The 17,659-nt window shown below is 44.1% G+C and overlaps 1 protein-coding gene and 1 long non-coding RNA gene across 2 annotated transcripts; one reads left to right on the top strand and one right to left on the bottom strand.

The window, feature by feature from the left end:
- The first annotated feature begins 313 nt into the window (after positions 1-313).
- Positions 314-14,207, top strand: rpl36 (ribosomal protein L36). Its single transcript, XM_056276549.1, has 4 exons — positions 314-377; positions 2,669-2,763; positions 8,143-8,277; positions 14,085-14,207. The coding sequence occupies exons 2-4, from the start codon at positions 2,671-2,673 to the stop codon at positions 14,172-14,174; spliced, it is 318 nt and encodes a 105-aa protein (XP_056132524.1). The 5' UTR covers positions 314-377; positions 2,669-2,670; the 3' UTR covers positions 14,175-14,207.
- Positions 14,208-15,037: 830 nt separating this feature from the next.
- LOC130109586 (uncharacterized) lies at positions 15,038-16,127 on the bottom strand. The gene is made up of 3 exons (XR_008810015.1): positions 16,014-16,127; positions 15,682-15,832; positions 15,038-15,077 (listed from the first exon to the last, which is right to left on the bottom strand). It is a non-coding gene; the product is annotated as an uncharacterized LOC130109586 (long non-coding RNA).
- Between the last annotated feature and the right edge of the window lie 1,532 nt (positions 16,128-17,659).

Below are 17,659 nucleotides of genomic sequence, written 5' to 3'. Positions count from 1 at the left end.
GCTGAACGTCTGCCTTAAAGGAGCAGCAGCCCCTGGTGGCGCGACCCTCGACACAGTATCGCCACACAGTATTGTTTTTTGTTTTATTTTTAATTTTTTCTTCTTTCTTGTAATATATTTGATTTCTTGTGTATAAACACAAGCTGTTGAAGTTGACCAGTTCTCTACGTGTTAAACTGACTGACGTATTTCTCTGTATCATGTGTTAAAATGTGTTCAATAAACGTGTTCAAGAAAAGAAAAGAAAAGAAAAGAAAAAACCCGGACGATCCACCGGAAGTGTGTGTTATTGGTGTGACGTCACAGCGCATCGTCACGTTACCCAGCAGCCCCGCTGAAACAATCCCTTCTGGTTTGACCGCCATTACGCCGAGGAGGTAAAAATCCCGCTAGGAAAATTTACCACATAAATCCATTTTACATCGTCGCAATCTGTCGGGTTATTCTAGCTAAAACAGAACAACCAGGAGCCGTGGGCTGTAGTGGACGTGTGTTCAGGATATTGTAGCGTTTCAGATGAACACACGTCTGTAAAATAACCCCGAAGTGGCGACTGTCCGCACAGCGCTGGTCTAGCCGGCCGCGTCGCAGCGTTTGTATAAGTGGAGCAGTTGTAACGGCCGGCCTACTGTTACTAAACTAACGTACCTTCAGCTAGTCTTAGTAGTCCGTGCTCTGCTCAAGTGCGTTAATATGCATATTGTCATTCATATTTGGTAACCCGCTAGCTCCAGCCCGCTGCTTAATGTTATTAACGTGGTGTCTGTAGCTAGCTCCAGCCCGCTGCTTAATTAACGTGGGGTCTGTAGCTAGCTCCAGCCAGCTGCTTGATGTTATTTACGTGGGGTCTGTAGCTAGCTCCAGCCCGCTGCTTGATGTTATTAACATGGGGTCTGTAGCTAGCTCCAGCCAGTTGCTCGATGTTATTAACGTGGTGTCTGTAGCTAGCTCCAGCCAGCTGCTCGATGTTATTAACGTGGTGTCTGTAGCTAGCTCCAGCCAGCTGCTCGATGTTATTAACGTGGTGTCTGTAGCTAGCTCCAGCCAGCTGCTCGATGTTATTAACGTGGTGTCTGTAGCTAGCTCCAGCCAGCTGCTCGATGTTATTAACGTGGTGTCTGTAGCTAGCTCTAGCTGCTTAACACACCGGGTCAGGATGTCTTGCGGTCTCTATACGTAATTGTAAAGTAGATGAAAATTGCGCTCGATAAATAAATAATACCACCTGACTCGGTTTTTTAGGGAGTTCCTTATCAGATACGAGGGTCTAAGGACAGAATGTTGTGTCGCTATAAAAGCCCCCTGAGCCACGTTTGTAATTTGTGATATTGGGCTATACAAATAACATTGACTTGACTAATGTGTGCACATCATATGTACCTCGGGTGATGGGCTCACACTCTGCCCACCATCATCTGGACTAGTTGGCTACAGGGCAGCTTGTATGCGAACTATGGCAGAGCTACACAGCACTGTAGACTGCTGAGAGGGATGTCAGCCCCAGAACATGACAACCGACACTGATATGACAGTATGTGACAATATCAGTCATATTATCATGCTATGTCAGGGCTAATACTCCTGTCTGTGCCCCTGAGCAAGGCAGTCGGATAAAGAACTGGAGTTGGTCCCCGGGTGCTGCAACTGCCCCACTGCTCTTATACGGTGTATATATATAATATACAGTATAAATATTAATAGGATGGGTTAAATGCAGGGAACAGTTCATTGTAACCTGTACAGTGACAAAATAAAGTGGCTTTATTCTGAGTCACCGTTACTGCTGGTAAGTAGTGTTTTCACGATACTGGAATATCTAACTGCGAGACTATCTTGAAAAATATTGATATTCAATAGCATTGTCAATACCACTGGGAAAAATTGACACAGCATTGAGGGCATAAAGTTTTAGATGTCTTAAGATAAATATAACAAGGCTATAAGAATACAAGGTACGAGGTTTCTTGGCAGTAGCAGAGAAGAGCAGAATGACTAGTAAACATTAACAATAATTGAACATCTTTACATTAATGAAAATATTGTTCTTGAGATAGTGCATATGTTCAAAAGCCTCTGAGATTGTCACACATTCAGAAGGCACTAAAGTGCAAGTAAAAGCGGTGCAGTATGCATTTTCAAGTAAGGAATAAAAAAATCAAATGTCGGTTGAAGGTGGTAAGTTCCGCCATGCACTGGGAAATCAGTGTTGGAGTCAGATAGACGAACAAATAACCGAAACAAAAAATGCAACCGAACCAAGTGAAAAATGGAACAAAGTAGCAACTTCACCCTTGAATCAGACCGAGTCTACCGAACTAAGTGCGAAAGCACCCTTCTGTCTGAGATTCCTCAGGCCTGATCTAGCTCTGAGGGGATTAGTTTAGTTTTAGGGATTACAAATGGCTGGTGGGCCAACAACAGGGCAACACAACAGTTCACTAGGCCATTTTCTTTAACGCTTCAGTGATGTTGAAATGGGAGCTGTCACAAACCTTAAGAAAACCTACAATTTACCATGGCCTGCCGTGAGCTATAGTCAACTGGAGTAAATGAGACTAGTGATGAGAAGAAAACATCACTTTGTATTGAAAAATCTATTTTTGACAATACTGCTGATAAATGAAGTCAGTTCACATTGGCATGTTACTCCTTATTTTGTCTTTCCCAGAAATGGCTGTCCGATATCCAATGGCCGTCGGCCTCAACAAAGGCCATCCAGTCACCAAGAATGTCACGGCTCCCAAACACAGCCGCAGACGAGGGGTGAGTTGGTTGTTAAATAGATGGCTGCACAAGCCCATGCTCTCTTTCTGGTCCTGTTATGTTGAGCTTCATATAGTTATACCATCCAAACTGGATTGACAGTTAAATGATGATGTGGAAAGTTCACCTGGCTGTTTTGGTTGATTTTATGTAAACTAGTACATTATAAATATGCACACATGACTGAGTGATTACGGAAATCAGGTAGTTGTGTTGGGTTTGCTATATCAAAAGATTTTGTGAGAAGGACCTGGAAAACAGCTGTCAGAGGTATACTATAAAGCAGTACCATTGAGGGTGAGAGTATGCAGGTTTTCATTCCAGCCAGACTGGAGGACTAAACGGTGCAATCGCCTGTTTTGGAATCCAGTTGGAATGAAAATCTATATACTTTTGGCCGCCCCGTGACACATGGTTGAGTATAACTGCTCTAAAGGATTGTTAACTGGAGTTCAAGCTCAAACTCTAGAGGAGACACCAAAGAACAGCGTTTTTGGATCCTGGTATAACATGCTTCAGAACAAGTTGGCAGAACAATGAGGCATGTCCCAGGTCTACTGCTTTTGTGTTTCTCACTCAGTTGTAGTTTATTGCAAACCTAGCAAATTCTTTGAGATGTTTAAACCAGTGTTTGACACCAAAATTCATTTTGTTTTTGAAGTTTCTTAGATTGTGTATCTTGCCTTTTCCTTCTGAATCCCGTGCATGCTTTATCAAGTCACTGACTCAGGGCTGTTCTATGTCTGTGTGTGAAATAGTGAGAGAGACAACTAGGAAGGTGCTTGGTGTGTCATCAGGACAGGAAAGAAGACAAGGAGACGTAGTGATGGAATGAGGAAGTACAGAAAAGTATACAGAGGAAGAGGTTGGCAAGGAAGAAGTGGGATAGTCAGAGAGATGAAGAAAGTAGACAGGAGTACAAGGAGACGCAGCATAAAGTGAAGAGAGAGGTGGCAAAGGAAAAGGTGTATGGTGAGTTGCATGACAGGTTAGACACTAAGAAAGGAGAAAAGGACTTTTACCGATTGGCTAAACAGAGGGACCGAGCTGGGAAGGATGTGCAGCAAGTTAGAGCGATCAAGGATTGAGATGCAACTGTACTGACAAGCGAGGAGAGTGTGCTGAGAAGGTGGAAGGAGTACTTTGAGGGGCTGATGAATGAAGAAAATGAGAGAGGGAGAAGGTTGGATGATGTAGGGATAGTGAATCAGGAAGTTCAGTGGATTAGCAAGGAGGAAGTGAGGGCAGCTATGAAGAGGATGAAGAGTGGAAAGGCAGTTGGTCCTGATGACATACCTGTGGAGGCATGGAGATGTTTAGGAGAGATGGCAGTGGGATTTTAACTAGATTGTTTAACACAGTCTTGGAAAGTGAGAGGATGCCTGAGGAGTGGAGAAGAAGCATACTGGTACCGATTTTCAAGAACAAGGGTGATGTGCAGAACTGTAGCAACTACAGAGGTATAAAGTTGATCAGCCACAGCATGAAGATTCGGGAAAGAGTAATAGAAGCTAGGTTAAGAGGAGAGGTGATGATCAGCGAGCAGCAGTATGGTTTCATGCCATGAAAGAGCACCACAGATATGATGTTTGCTTTGAGAATGTTGATGGAGAAGTATAGAGAAGGCCAGAAGGAGTTACATTGTGTCTTTGTGGATTTAGAGAAAGCATACGACAGGGTGCCGAGAGAGGAGGTGTGGTATCGTATGAGGAAGTCGGGAGTTGCAGAGAAGTATGTAGGAGTGGTGCAGGATATGTATATGAGGGAAGTGTGACAGTGGTGAGGTGTGTGGTTGGAATGACAGATGGGTTCAAGATGGAGGTGGGATTACATCAAGGATCGGCTCTGAGCCCTTCCTTGTTTGCAATGATGATGGACAGGTTGACGGACGAGATCAGGCAGGAGTCTCCGTGGACGATGATGTTTGCCGATGACATTGTGATCTGTAGTGAGAGTAGGGTGCAGGTGGAGGAGAGCCTGGAGGGGTGGAGGTATGCACTTGAGAGAAGAGGAAAGAAAGTCAGTAGGAGCAAGACGGAATACCTATGTGTGAATGAGATGGAGGTCAGTGGAATGGTGAGGATGCAAGGAGTGGAGGTGATGAAGGTGTATGAGTTTAAATACTTGGGATCAACTGTCCAAAGTAACGGGGAGTGCAGAAGAGAGGTGAAGAAGTGAGTGCAGGCAGGTTGAAGTGGGTGGGGAAGAGTGTCAGGAGTGATTTGTGACAGAAGGGTACCAGCAAGAGTAAAAGGGAAGGTTTAAAAGATGGTTGTGCGACCAGGTATGTTGTATGGTTTGGGGACAGTGGCACTGACGAAAAGACAGGAGGTGGAGCTGGAGGTGGCAGAGTTGAAGATGCTAAGATTTTCACTGGGAGTGATGAAGAAGGACAGGATTAGGAACGAGTATATTAGAGGGACAGCTCAGGTTGGACGGTTTGGAGACAAAGCAAGAGAGACAAGATTGAGATGGTTTGGACATGTGTGGAGGAGAGATGCTGGGTATATTGGGAGAAGGATGCTGAATATGTAGCTGCCAGGAAAGAGGAAAAGAGGAAGGCCAAAGAGGAGGTTTATGGATGTGGTGAGGGAGGACATGCAGATGGCTGGTGTGACAGAGGAAGATGCAGAGGACAGAAAGAGATGGAAATGGATCATCCGCTGTGATGACCCCTAACGGGAGCAGCCGAAAGTAATAGTAGTAGTAGTCATTGTATGGGAAAAATGCACAGGTCTCAAAATTATACTTATAAGCAAATAAACGAACATGAAAAAAACAGATTCTGCCAAGATATAAGTCCTAGTTTCCACTTTTGGAAAAGTTTAAATACACTACCGTTCAAAAGTTTGGGATCACCCAAACAATTTTGTGTTTTCCATGAAAAGTCACACTTATTCACCACCATATGTTGTGAAATGAATAGAAAATAGAGTCAAGACATTGACAAGGTTAGAAATAATGATTTGTATTTGAAATAAGATTTTTTTTACATCAAACTTTGCTTTCGTCAAAGAATCCTCCATTTGCAGCAATTACAGCATTGCAGACCTTTGGCATTCTAGCTGTTAATTTGTTGAGGTAATCTGGAGAAATTGCACCCCACGCTTCCAGAAGCAGCTCCCACAAGTTGGATTGGTTGGATGGGCACTTCTTTGAGCAGATTGAGTTTCTGGAGCATCACATTTGTGGGGTCAATTAAACGCTCAAAATGGCCAGAAAAAGAGAACTTTCATCTGAAACTCGACAGTCTATTCTTGTTCTTAGAAATGAAGGCTATTCCATGCGAGAAATTGCTAAGAAATTGAAGATTTCCTACACCGGTGTGTACTACTCCCTTCAGAGGACAGCACAAACAGGCTCTAACCAGAGTAGAAAAAGAAGTGGGAGGCCGCGTTGCACAACTGAGCAAGAAGATAAGTACATTAGAGTCTCTAGTTTGAGAAACAGACGCCTCACAGGTCCCCAACTGGCATCTTCATTAAATAGTACCTGTTAGAGCCTGTTTGTGCTGTCCTCTGAAGGGAGTAGTACACACCGGTGTAGGAAATCTTCAATTTCTTAGCAATTTCTCGCATGGAATAGCCTTCATTTCTAAGAACAAGAATAGACTGTCGAGTTTCAGATGAAAGTTCTCTTTTTCTGGCCATTTTGAGCGTTTAATTGACCCCACAAATGTGATGCTCCAGAAACTCAATCTGCTCAAAGAAGTGCCCATCCAACCAATCCAACTTGTGGGAGCTGCTTCTGGAAGCGTGGGGTGCAATTTCTCCAGATTACCTCAACAAATTAACAGCTAGAATGCCAAAGGTCTGCAATGCTGTAATTGCTGCAAATGGAGGATTCTTTGACGAAAGCAAAGTTTGATGTAAAAAAAATCTTATTTCAAATACAAATCATTATTTCTAACCTTGTCGATGTCTTGACTCTATTTTCTATTCATTTCACAACATATGGTGGTGAATAAGTGTGACTTTTCATGGAAAACACGAAATTGTTTGGGTGATCCCAAACTTTTGAACGGTAGTGTATGCTTTCTCTGTTTACTCCTACTCTCTGTTTACTCCATCTTGCTGATGGAGTTAAGAAAATGGTATGCTTACCAATAATTGTAAATAGGCATAAAAGCAGGTGGCAGGACTTTGTCAAAGTATGTTCTCCCTATATGTGAAAAACTAGTCTCCCGCTTTTCCGCTGCCTATTTACTTCATTCCATTGCCATAGCTTTCATCTGACCAGGTTTCAGTATAACACAATTCAAGATACTGTTTAAATACAACAGTGACAACATATTATGTCTGCTGTTACATGGGCTAGGTGGGAGCTCCCTACTGAGCAGCATTGTGTACTGGTTGGACAGTGTGAATATGGAGCACATTGCCCCAGCCTAGTTGGCGGCCATGACACCCAACTCATGATACCCAGCCTGGTTAGCGGCCATGACACCCGACTCATGATACCCAGCCCGGTTAGCGGCCATGACACCCGACTCATGATACCCAGCCTGGTTAGCGGCCATGACACCCGACTCGTGATACCCAGCCTGATTAGTGGCCATGACACCCAACTCGTGATACCCAGCCTGGTGAGCGGCCACGACACCCGACTCGTGATACCCAGCCTGGTTAGCGGCCACGACACCCGACTCGTAATACCCAGCCTGGTTAGCGGCCACGACACCCGACTCGTAATACCCAGCCTGGTTGCGGCCATGACACCCGACTCGTAATACCCAGCCTGGTTAGCGGCCATGACACCCGAGTCATGATACCCAGCCTGGTTAGCAGCCATGACACCCGACTCATGATACCCAGCCTAGTTGGCGGCCATGACAACCGACTCATAGTGCCCAGCCTAGTTGGCAGCCATGACACCTGACTCATAGTACCAAGCTTAGTTGGCGGCCATGACACCCGACACAATACTCTGTCAGAAAAGCTGCCAACATGTTGTGGAGAAGTGTGACTGCTGTTATATGGCATTCGCCACAACGGCTGTATGTAATATTGTTATTCACATTTTCTTACATAATTAGCCTATTCTTATGTAGCTCGCCGAAGGCAGGTGCAGATCACAAAGGGTAGTTTTCACATTTACAAATTAGTTTTCCGCACAATTTCAGTGGCGTTTCAGACACACAGAAGACAGCTCAGTTTTATGGCTGCGAATGGGGTATTATAATTTATGTATGTAAATTATTTACACCACCAGTGCGCAAATGAATCACTTCCACACTACGACTACTACTACTGCTAGTACTTTTGGCTGCTCCCGTTAGGGGTCGCCACAGTGGCTCATCATGGATCAGTCACTTCCATACTGTTAAGATTAAAATGGGTCTTGAACATGAATTTAAGTAATCTTTTCCTTCCCCTGCAGCGTCTGACCAAGCACAGCAAGTTTGTGCGTGATATGATTCGTGAGGTGTGTGGGTTCGCTCCTTACGAAAGGCGTGCCATGGAGCTGCTCAAAGTGTCCAAGGATAAGAGAGCTCTCAAATTCATCAAGAAAAGGGTATGTACTGTTTGTTGGAAACATTTGATCCCTGGGTGGTTTTGGTCAGGATGGGGTGGTTAGGGTATATAAGCTTTTGCAAGGCAACATCAAACAATACAAGTATGTGTACACATGAAAATGTGGACTATAATGTCAGCACATTTCTCCAATACAAATGCATGTAAGCCTGAGAATGTGGAACGAGCTAGCTAAACGGAGAGGCCACAGTTAACACTAGAACCACCAAGCTAGTCATTTTGGCGATTTTGGATTTTCAAAGTTTAATAACTTTGTGAAAAACAAAAAGATGCAGACCTTCCGCTCCCTGAGGGCTCCTAAAATTTCAATTGTTTTAATTAAAATGAGTTTTAGATCAATTGCACAAACCAGAAAGCTCTGCAGCGGGTCGTCAAGGCGGCTCAGCATATCACCGGTACCCAGCTCCCAGCCATAAAAGACATTTATCACAAATACTGCCTTCGACGGGGTCTGAGCATCAGCAGAGATCCCACCCACCCCAACCATGGACTGTTCTCCCCCCTGCGCTCTGGGAGGCGCTACAGGAGCCTCAGACAGAGCCTGCACTACCAGGCTCAAAAACAGCTTCTTCCCCCAAGCTGTTGCCCACCTGAACCTGGCTACCCACTGAATGTCTGTAGATATTTTTAAATATTTTGTACTCCAGCTCTTTTTTAATTTATTTTAGCTTTTGGTCTTCATGTGTGTATATCTTATACTGTGTTTGGTCTTCATGTGTGTATATCTTATATTGTGTTTGTCTGTGTCTGTCTTGCACTGTTTGGTGAAGCCACAGCCCTCATTCCTTTTTTTTATATGATCAGTAGTTTTTATTTTCCTTTAACACAAATACAGGCCATGACATCACACATGGATTACAGAGATGGAAGGAACAATTTAACAGGGCCTACTAGACAATATCAAGAGACAGACACATTTGGATTAAGGGTGATCATAAGACGAGTCTTGACAGTATACAAGACAATAGGAACAGCAGAGAGAAAATAAAAAACAAATAAAAACATAGTTGGCAGATGGAGAGTAGTCTATAAATAGATGTTAATATATAGATTAGTTGTCACAGATTACACGGGGCCTCTAATGAAGGAAATATAGTGCGTCCACTTGGCCTCGTATTTCTCCACCTGGTTGATGAGTCTAAAGGAGAGTCGCTCGTGTGCTGCCACAATTCCCAGATGGGAGAACCATACATTGGTCTGAGGTAGGGTGGCCAACCTCCACTCTGTTACCTTGAGCTTTCTACCCAACATCAGGGCTGTCTGGACCCACTCTGCCCGTGCTCGTGGAAGGGCTTTTAAAGGAGTAGGGTCTCCCAGAACAAAGAGGCTTGGAGAAAATGGGATGTCTGTTGTTAGTATGAGTTTGATATTCTCATATATAGCTGTCCAGAATTCTTGTGCAACACGGCAAGACCACAGCATGTGGAGAAGCGTACCCGGGCCCTCCCCACACCTCCAGTAGTCAGGGCTGTCTCTTAGTTTTGCCCTGTATAACCTTGAGGGGGTCCAGTATACCCTGTTAATTATTTTGAACTCTACTAATCTTGTCCTGAGTTCCCGTGATGTTTTCTTATAATTCCTTAAAATGTTTTCCCACTCCTTACTGATAAAGGTAAGATTAAGATCGATCTCCCAGATTAACTTTAAATTGGATCCCAAACCATCAGTGTTTAGTCAACAACAAATAATATTTTGAAGCTTCATGGCCTGTGCCAAACACCTTAACTATATCCAACAGTACATCTGAACTAGGCAGGGTTGTGGAGATAGACCCAAAAGTTTGAGACAAGAGGTGTCTTAGCTGAAGATATCTCCAGAACTGCTGTTGGGGGAGGCCATACTGTTGCACAAGCGCCGTGAATGATTTCATCGTACCACCTTCATCATATAGATGTCCTATAACCAATATTCCTTCGCCCGCCCATTGTGTTCAAATAAATGGTTTTTGTCAATCTTCAACTTGGGATTCAACCAGATACTAGCTGCTAAGTTCAGGTGGGGATTGAATTTGAGTCTTATTGAGATTTGTTTCCAAATCCATTGAGTGTTGACAACTATCGGATGGGTCATAGCTTCTGTAGGCAGTGCAGCGGTTATAAGATGGAGGGGAGGGAGAGCATCACAAAGTGTACTTTCGATGCCAAACCGGGGGGGGGGGGCGCTCGGGAGGTAAAGTCCAGTGGGCAAGATGCCTGAGACCAAATGCTTGGTAGTATAACAGTAAGTTTGGGATACCCAGCCCACCCTGGTCCACTGGCCTTTGTAGTTTTTTCAAATTAAGTCGGGGGCGTTTACCATCCCAGAGGAATCTGCTACATAGCTTGTCAAATTGTTTGAAATATTTAAGCAGGATTCTCACTGGGAGTGCTTGGAGAATGTAATTGAACTTCAGTGTACAGGTCATTTTCAAAACATTAGCCACAGCCCTCATTTCATTTTTAACATGTGCCTGCACATTGTTTTTCATGACAATACATTGAATTGAATTGAAAAAAAAAAGTTATAAGATAAAACCACCATGAGCAGTCAACATGACGTCTCGTAATTTGCGTGTGTTGGTGTGTGTCATGTCAGTATGTATGACGTGTTGGTGTGTGTCATGTCAGTATGTATGACGTGTGTTGGTGTGCGTCATGTCAGTATGTATGACGTGTGTTGGTGTGCTTCATGTCAGTATGTATGACGTGTGTTGGTGTGCGTCATGTCAGTATTTGTGACGTGTGTTGGTGTGCGTCATGTCAGTATGTATGACGTGTGTTGGTGTGTGTCATTCCGTATTTATGACATGTGTTGTGTGTGTCATGTCAGTATGTATGACGTGTGTTGGTGTGTGTCATGTCAGTATTTATGGCGTCTGTTGGTGTGTGTCATGTCAGTATTTATGACGTGTGTTGGTGTGTGTCATGTCAGTATGTATGATGTGTGTTGGTGTGTGTCATGTCAGTATGTATGACGTGTGTTGGTGTGTGTCATTTCAGTATGTATGATGTGTGTGTCGGTGTGTGTCATGTCAGTATGTATGATGTGTGTTGGTGTGTGTCATGTCAGTATTTATGACGTGTGTTGGTGTGTGTCATGTCAGTATTTATGGCGTCTGTTGGTGTGTGTCATGTCAGTATTTATGACGTGTGTTGGTGTGTGTCATGTCAGTATGTATGACGTGTGTTGATGTGTGTCATGTCAGTATTTATGACGTGTTGGTCGCATCATTTCCTTGGTGAAAGTAATTGCTCTGTCCTAGAAGCACACTAGCGTCCTCCAGTAGGGAGAAATAGTCTAAACTTGATGTTTAATTATGTCCAACATGACTGGTTACAGACGCACCATGACTACCACCGAGGCGCCGCAGTATTTACAGGCGTTGGACAGCGGCCATTCTAAATTGTTTGAAAAATAGTGTTAAAGTTGTTACAATGATAATTTTGGTGTTCGTTGTTTCTGCAGTCGTGACTGCAGGTACCCCCACCCTTATAGACAATACAGTGACTGCAGGTGTCCCCACCCTTATAAACAACACAGTGACTGCAGGTGTCCCACCCTTATAAACAATACAGTGACTGCAGGTGTCCCACCCTTATAAACAATACAGTGACTGCAGGTATCCACACCCTTATAAACAATACAGTGACTGCAGGTGTCCCCACCCTTATAAACAATACAGTGACTGCAGGTACACCCACCCTTGTAAACAATACAGTGGCTGCAGGTATCCCCACCCTTGTAAACAATACAGTGGCTGCAGGTACACCCACCCTTGTAAACAATACAGTGGCTGCAGGTACACCCACCCTTGTAAACTACAGTGGCATAACAACCCAAACCAACAATTGGTTTCATATGCAAATATGGGCATGGCCATGAAACGAGTTTCAATAGGTTGTTTGCATATGATGGAGGGCTGGAAGTGATTTTCTACATAGGAAGCACTATCAAACTTTCAAAATGCCTGTGTTTGGCGTCATTAACTGAGAAACCACAAGGAGTTTTTATCCAGTACCAAAAGTTGTTCACAAGGGGGGAAAATACAAGAAATTGACCGAAAACACCGGAAAAAATGGCTTGTGAACCGTCGTCTGCGGCCGGGAGGAGTGGCGTCAGATAACACGCGTGTATGCAGGGAGCAATTTGTCAAAATTTTCACTCTTCATAACATAAGATCATGTCCAACATATCTTACTTCCTGTTTACACTTTCCTCTCATAATATCGTCTAAACCAGTGGTTCTCAACCTTTTTGGGGTTCTGGACCCCCTGCGTATTTTTGATCTACCCTGAGGACCCCTCCACCTGATCTTGGGGGGGGGGGTTACAATTTGATAGAAACAGTAGAAACTGCATTTTAAATTGCATTATAGCATTTATTCACTCTTTGGGGCAAAAATAAGAGCTTTCAGTTGTAACTTAGATATAGTTAACAAAACAGAATTCTTATGCAGTAACTTTCAGATATATGTAACAAAACAGAATTTTTATGCAGTAACTTTTAACAATGCAAACGGGAGCGAGATCTCTTATTAAAATACAATAAATTACACTTGTGAAACAGATGTAATTAGAGAAAAAAAGTCCTGTTACCCTTTATAGTTTAGGTAGATAAAGGTCTCAGTCACATTTGAGTCAAATAATCCTATTTCTATAAATGTCATAGGATCTTTTTTTTAAAGACATTTTATTTTCACGGACCCCTTGCAATTACACCACGGACCACTAGGGGTCCGCGGACCCCCGGTTGAGAAACACTGGTCTAAACTAGCACAGTTCAGGCTAAACTAGCTCCACCTCATCCATTCTGCTTTTAACTTCCTGCCCTCCACCTGACTCTCACGCGTCATCACAATCACCTGACTGTAAACAAGCTATGGCCATGTGTGCTATTCACAGAGGATTGGGGAATAGTTGAATAGTTGCAATCACAGCATTGTAAGATGGTGACAGATTTACTCTTAGCCCCCCCCCCCCCCCCAATTCAGGGATGGTCGTTCCTTCTTCAAATAGGTGGGCTCTTTGACTCCCGGTTCAAACCAGCGTTCCTCCCTATCAAGGATGTGCACATCCTCATCCTTGAAGGCGTGGCCACTGGCCTGTAGATGGTGTAGACTGTGGAGTCCTGGTCTGACATGTTAGCTCTCCTGTGTTGTGCCATCCTCTTGGCCAGCGTCTGTTTGTGTGTTTGTCAAAGCCAGGGAGACGCCCAAACAGTGCACCAGCCAATCGAAGAGAGCAGGACAACAGCTGTCTTAGGCCCAATTTATACTCCAAATGTCGGCTAGCAGACAGATTTCTCTCAACAATTTTGACGTCATGAGAGACACTTTTTGTGTCTCCCAGGGCGGTTGTGTACACGACACATTTTCTTATGTCGGCTAGCAGACATTTGGAGCATAAATTGGGCTTTAAGTGTAAACCAGGGGTGATTCCGTATGTGGTGGGAGTGTCAGAGAAGTTAAGACACTTATTTTCCAAACACCGCATCTCAGTTACTTTCAAACCTCAAAACACACTGTGCCAGAAGTTGGTGCACCCCGGGGATCGGGTCTCCCGGCACAAACAGCAATATAGTGTACACTGTTCAGTACAGCGGGGAAACCAAACAGATGCTGGCCAACAGGTTGGCGCAACACAGGAGAGCTAACACGTCAGACCAGGACTAAATGTAGATTTTGGGGAGGGGGGGTAATCTAATCAGTCATTTTAGACATTGGTTTGTGTCATTCAAATGCAAATAAGTCAGTCTTGATCCCTTGTTGTCGTTAACACTGTCTGCATCTGTGTTGTTATCTCTTCCCAGATTGGCACTCATATCCGGGCCAAGAGGAAGAGGGAAGAGCTCAGCAACGTGTTGGCTGCCATGAGGAAAGCTGCCGCCAAGAAGGATTAAACAGCTTCTCAATAAAAACGTTATTCACAAAAACACCTGCTTGCTTTGTCACTTGTGCTTTGGTCCTGTGGTGGATGTCAGACAGTCGTGGGACCTTTATGTATGTACAAGGTGATTTTACATGGCAGATAGCAGCTGACACTGGGCCACCTCCTCCGGTGTTGCCTGGCAACACTACTTATTCCACAGAAAACATGGCATTTATTTCCTTTAGAAGACGTGATGAAAACCCAGGCGTATGTAGTGAAGAGTGCGATTGCTGACCTTAGACTTTTATAAGTCAACTACACACACGCTCACTTCCTGTGCACGGCACTGCGTGTGCACTGTGTCGTAATAAGTGGGTGGGTCGGAACTGTTCGCCACTGCCAGGAGCAGACCCGGCGGGAAACTGCTTAGAGGAAGTGACGTCGCCCGACCGGGTAAAATATCCGCTAGCTAGACTTCAAGGAGAGATGTTCATAAAATAAGCATGTTCGCCATCGTTATCAGTACTGTACAACGTTTGGTAGTTCTGACTGAAGCACTGTTCTTCCTCACTTCCTGAAGCACTTCTTCCTCATTTCCTGAAGCATTGTTCTTCCTCACTTCCTGAAGCACTGTTCTTCCTCACTTCCTGAAGCACTGTTCTTCCTCACTTCCTGAAGCACTGTTCTTCCTCACTTCCTGAAGCATTGTTCTTCCTCACTTCCTGAAGCACTGTTCTTCCTCACTTCCTGAAGCATTCTTCTTCCTCACTTCCTGAAGCATTCTTCTTCCTATATATATGTATACATCTATACAATGCAGTAATCTACATGTTTGAAAAATTGTATTGTACTGACAGTAACAACTCACCTATCTCCCTCATGTTCCTCTTCATGTTCCTCTTCATCTTCTTCCGTTATTAAGTCACCAATGCGACTACAAACAGGAGCAAACATTTTTCAACGTCAAACTTCTGTCTCCCTTCTAACGTTTTAGTCACAGTGAAACTGGTCACCCCAATATTATTTAACTGGCTGTACATGGTGCAACCTCTGCAGCTCAATGCATACAGTAACGTTAAATGTACATGCAACCTCTGCAGCTCCATACATACAGTAGGCCTACATGTACGTAATGTCTGTTGCAATAATAGCAGGAGGAGTAAACATTTAGCCATATGGCATCTTAATGTGTCAGTTGTTCTTCCTCACTTCCTAACGGTGAGTTGTCCAGACAAGTACATGCCTCGGCTGCCATTCTGCAGACTCTTATGTGTGACGTAAACACTATTTAGATTTTTTTTTTACTATGAACGAATAACCTTATAGGGTAGTCAAGAAGCATGAACCCCAGTTGAGACAATTATCACTATTTAGATATTTGTAATTTGTGATATTGGGCTATACAAATAAAATTGATTTAATTTGATATAATTTTGATCATTCTTAAGTGGGGTTCGTGCTTCTTGACCACCCTATAGGGTTATTCATTCACCAACCATAGTAAAAAAGAAAAAAAGGTTGCCTGTGTTTCCTCTCACCATCAATAAGGCATGAATGTTAGGGTTAATACTCTGCCTGTACCCCTGAGCAAGGCAATGGAAAGAAGAACTGGAGTTGGTCCGTGTTGTGTAGTTGGTTCAGTATCAGACATCAACACACGAAGCAGAGGAACAGGGGAGCCATTGCAGCCTGTAATTGTAGGAATACAATTCGTTGTAAGAATACAATGTCAAAGTGGCTTTCATTTAAAAGAGAAAAGTGGACAGCTGTTAATTGCAGTGATATGATCCACAATTACAAAGTTAAAATATTTCAAATTTATACGTACAATAACCATGTTGTAAAAACAGGTGACGTAATGAGTCCTTACTTGCATAGTGATGATGCCTGCCTAGTTGGTCAGAATGGGACAGTTGAGCCTCCCTGGGTAGCGGCGTACAGAACACAGGTAGGTCCGTAGGGCATGTATGAGACCACGTGCCCGGCTGAAAGACGGGACCTGAGCCAACCCCTCCACGGGGGGGTGTTGGGATGGGCCATCTAGGAAGGAACTGTATCAAATGTATATATGCAGCCTGGTAAAATTAAATATCCCAAGACAAAATAAAAATACAGGCTTCTTTATTCCGATCAATTTTATGATTTAGAAAAATGACATTAATAAATTTAAGAGTTCCAACAATGATACTGCTCCACATAAATCTCAGGCTCTTAGCCTATAAACTGCCTAATCGCGTGTGCAGCTAGCCTGTGGAAACTACCTAGCATACAAGTGCCAAATCAAATGAAAGAAAACAACCCAATAAAATAACTGCACAATAAACAACTGCAGGGTCCTCCAAGTATAGCGTTTTACATGGTGTGATGGATGCCTAACTGCTTGGCTATCCTTTACACGTGGAAACGCTCCAACAATAAATCTCTTTTACAAGCTCTTAGAAACACAGCCGATCACTCCAGAGTACTTGAGGAAGGGAGGGAAAAAACTGAACTTCCGGTTTAATCTCCGCTGCTCTAGCTCGCGCTGGGGGAGGCGCTATCACAGTAAATTTGTTCCGGCCGGGGAAAAGTTCCGGATGACACGACAATGGCGTTCTAATCAGCTGTTGGAACTTTAATCAATTGCACTCCTGCGCTAATAACCATTCCAGCCCTATCACAGGACACTGGAATGAGTAAAGACATTAGAAATACATTAAAAATACTGTAACGTGCATGGATAAGACGACACGCGGCCACTGGCTCGCGGGTCTGACCCTTTAGTCGAGTGATTAGTCTCCTGCGGTACGGGCGATACGGGTTCGCGTCCCGAATGTGGCGGTTCCCGGACTGCCCCCCGAATTCGCTACATTGGTGTCAGAAGCCATCGGAAGCGTATGCGCCCTGAGGCGTGAAAGAGCTGATATGCTTAAGCGCGGGGACGCACTTCCCGAAGGAGGGGGGTAGTGTAACGTGCATGGATAAGAAGACACGCTGATCTACTCCATGTTATGTTATAGCGTGTAATAACGGTCATAGCGCTCTTGCAAAACCAATGGACGCACACAGTTCCGCCATTAATGAAGTTAGAATAGGCTACCCATCGCCTATACGCCCATTTCACGCCGCGGCCATCTTGGATTAAAAAAAAAACCAAGTGGTGGGAACTTAACCACGCCCCCTTCTTACTCAATCGGAAATCAATGCAGCCAGAATGCAGAGACCGAAGAGGACTGTGCAGACACAGGCCATGGTGAGAGGAATTGAGTTGGAGCCCGTTGCAGCTATACAGTATGAGGAAGTAACTGGACACTCGGTCGCCACTTGCGGTTTCGCCATCAACCCCAGCGCCCCACATTTGGGTGCCTCCCCTGACCGAAAGGTGGTGGATGACTCCGGTCAGCTTCAGGGACTGCTGGAAATCAAGTGTCCTGATGTGGACAGCTTTGTGGAGTGCAAGTACCTTTCTCCAAGACCAGATGGATCTTTTGCTCTCAAACACAGCCATGGCTACTACAATCAGATGATGGGGCAAAT

Source organism: Lampris incognitus, chromosome 3 (genome assembly GCF_029633865.1).
Source record: "Lampris incognitus isolate fLamInc1 chromosome 3, fLamInc1.hap2, whole genome shotgun sequence".
Lineage (NCBI taxonomy): Eukaryota > Metazoa > Chordata > Actinopteri > Lampriformes > Lampridae > Lampris > Lampris incognitus.
Note: the sequence above shows the minus strand (reverse complement) of the source record. Positions and strands in the feature narration are given on the sequence as shown.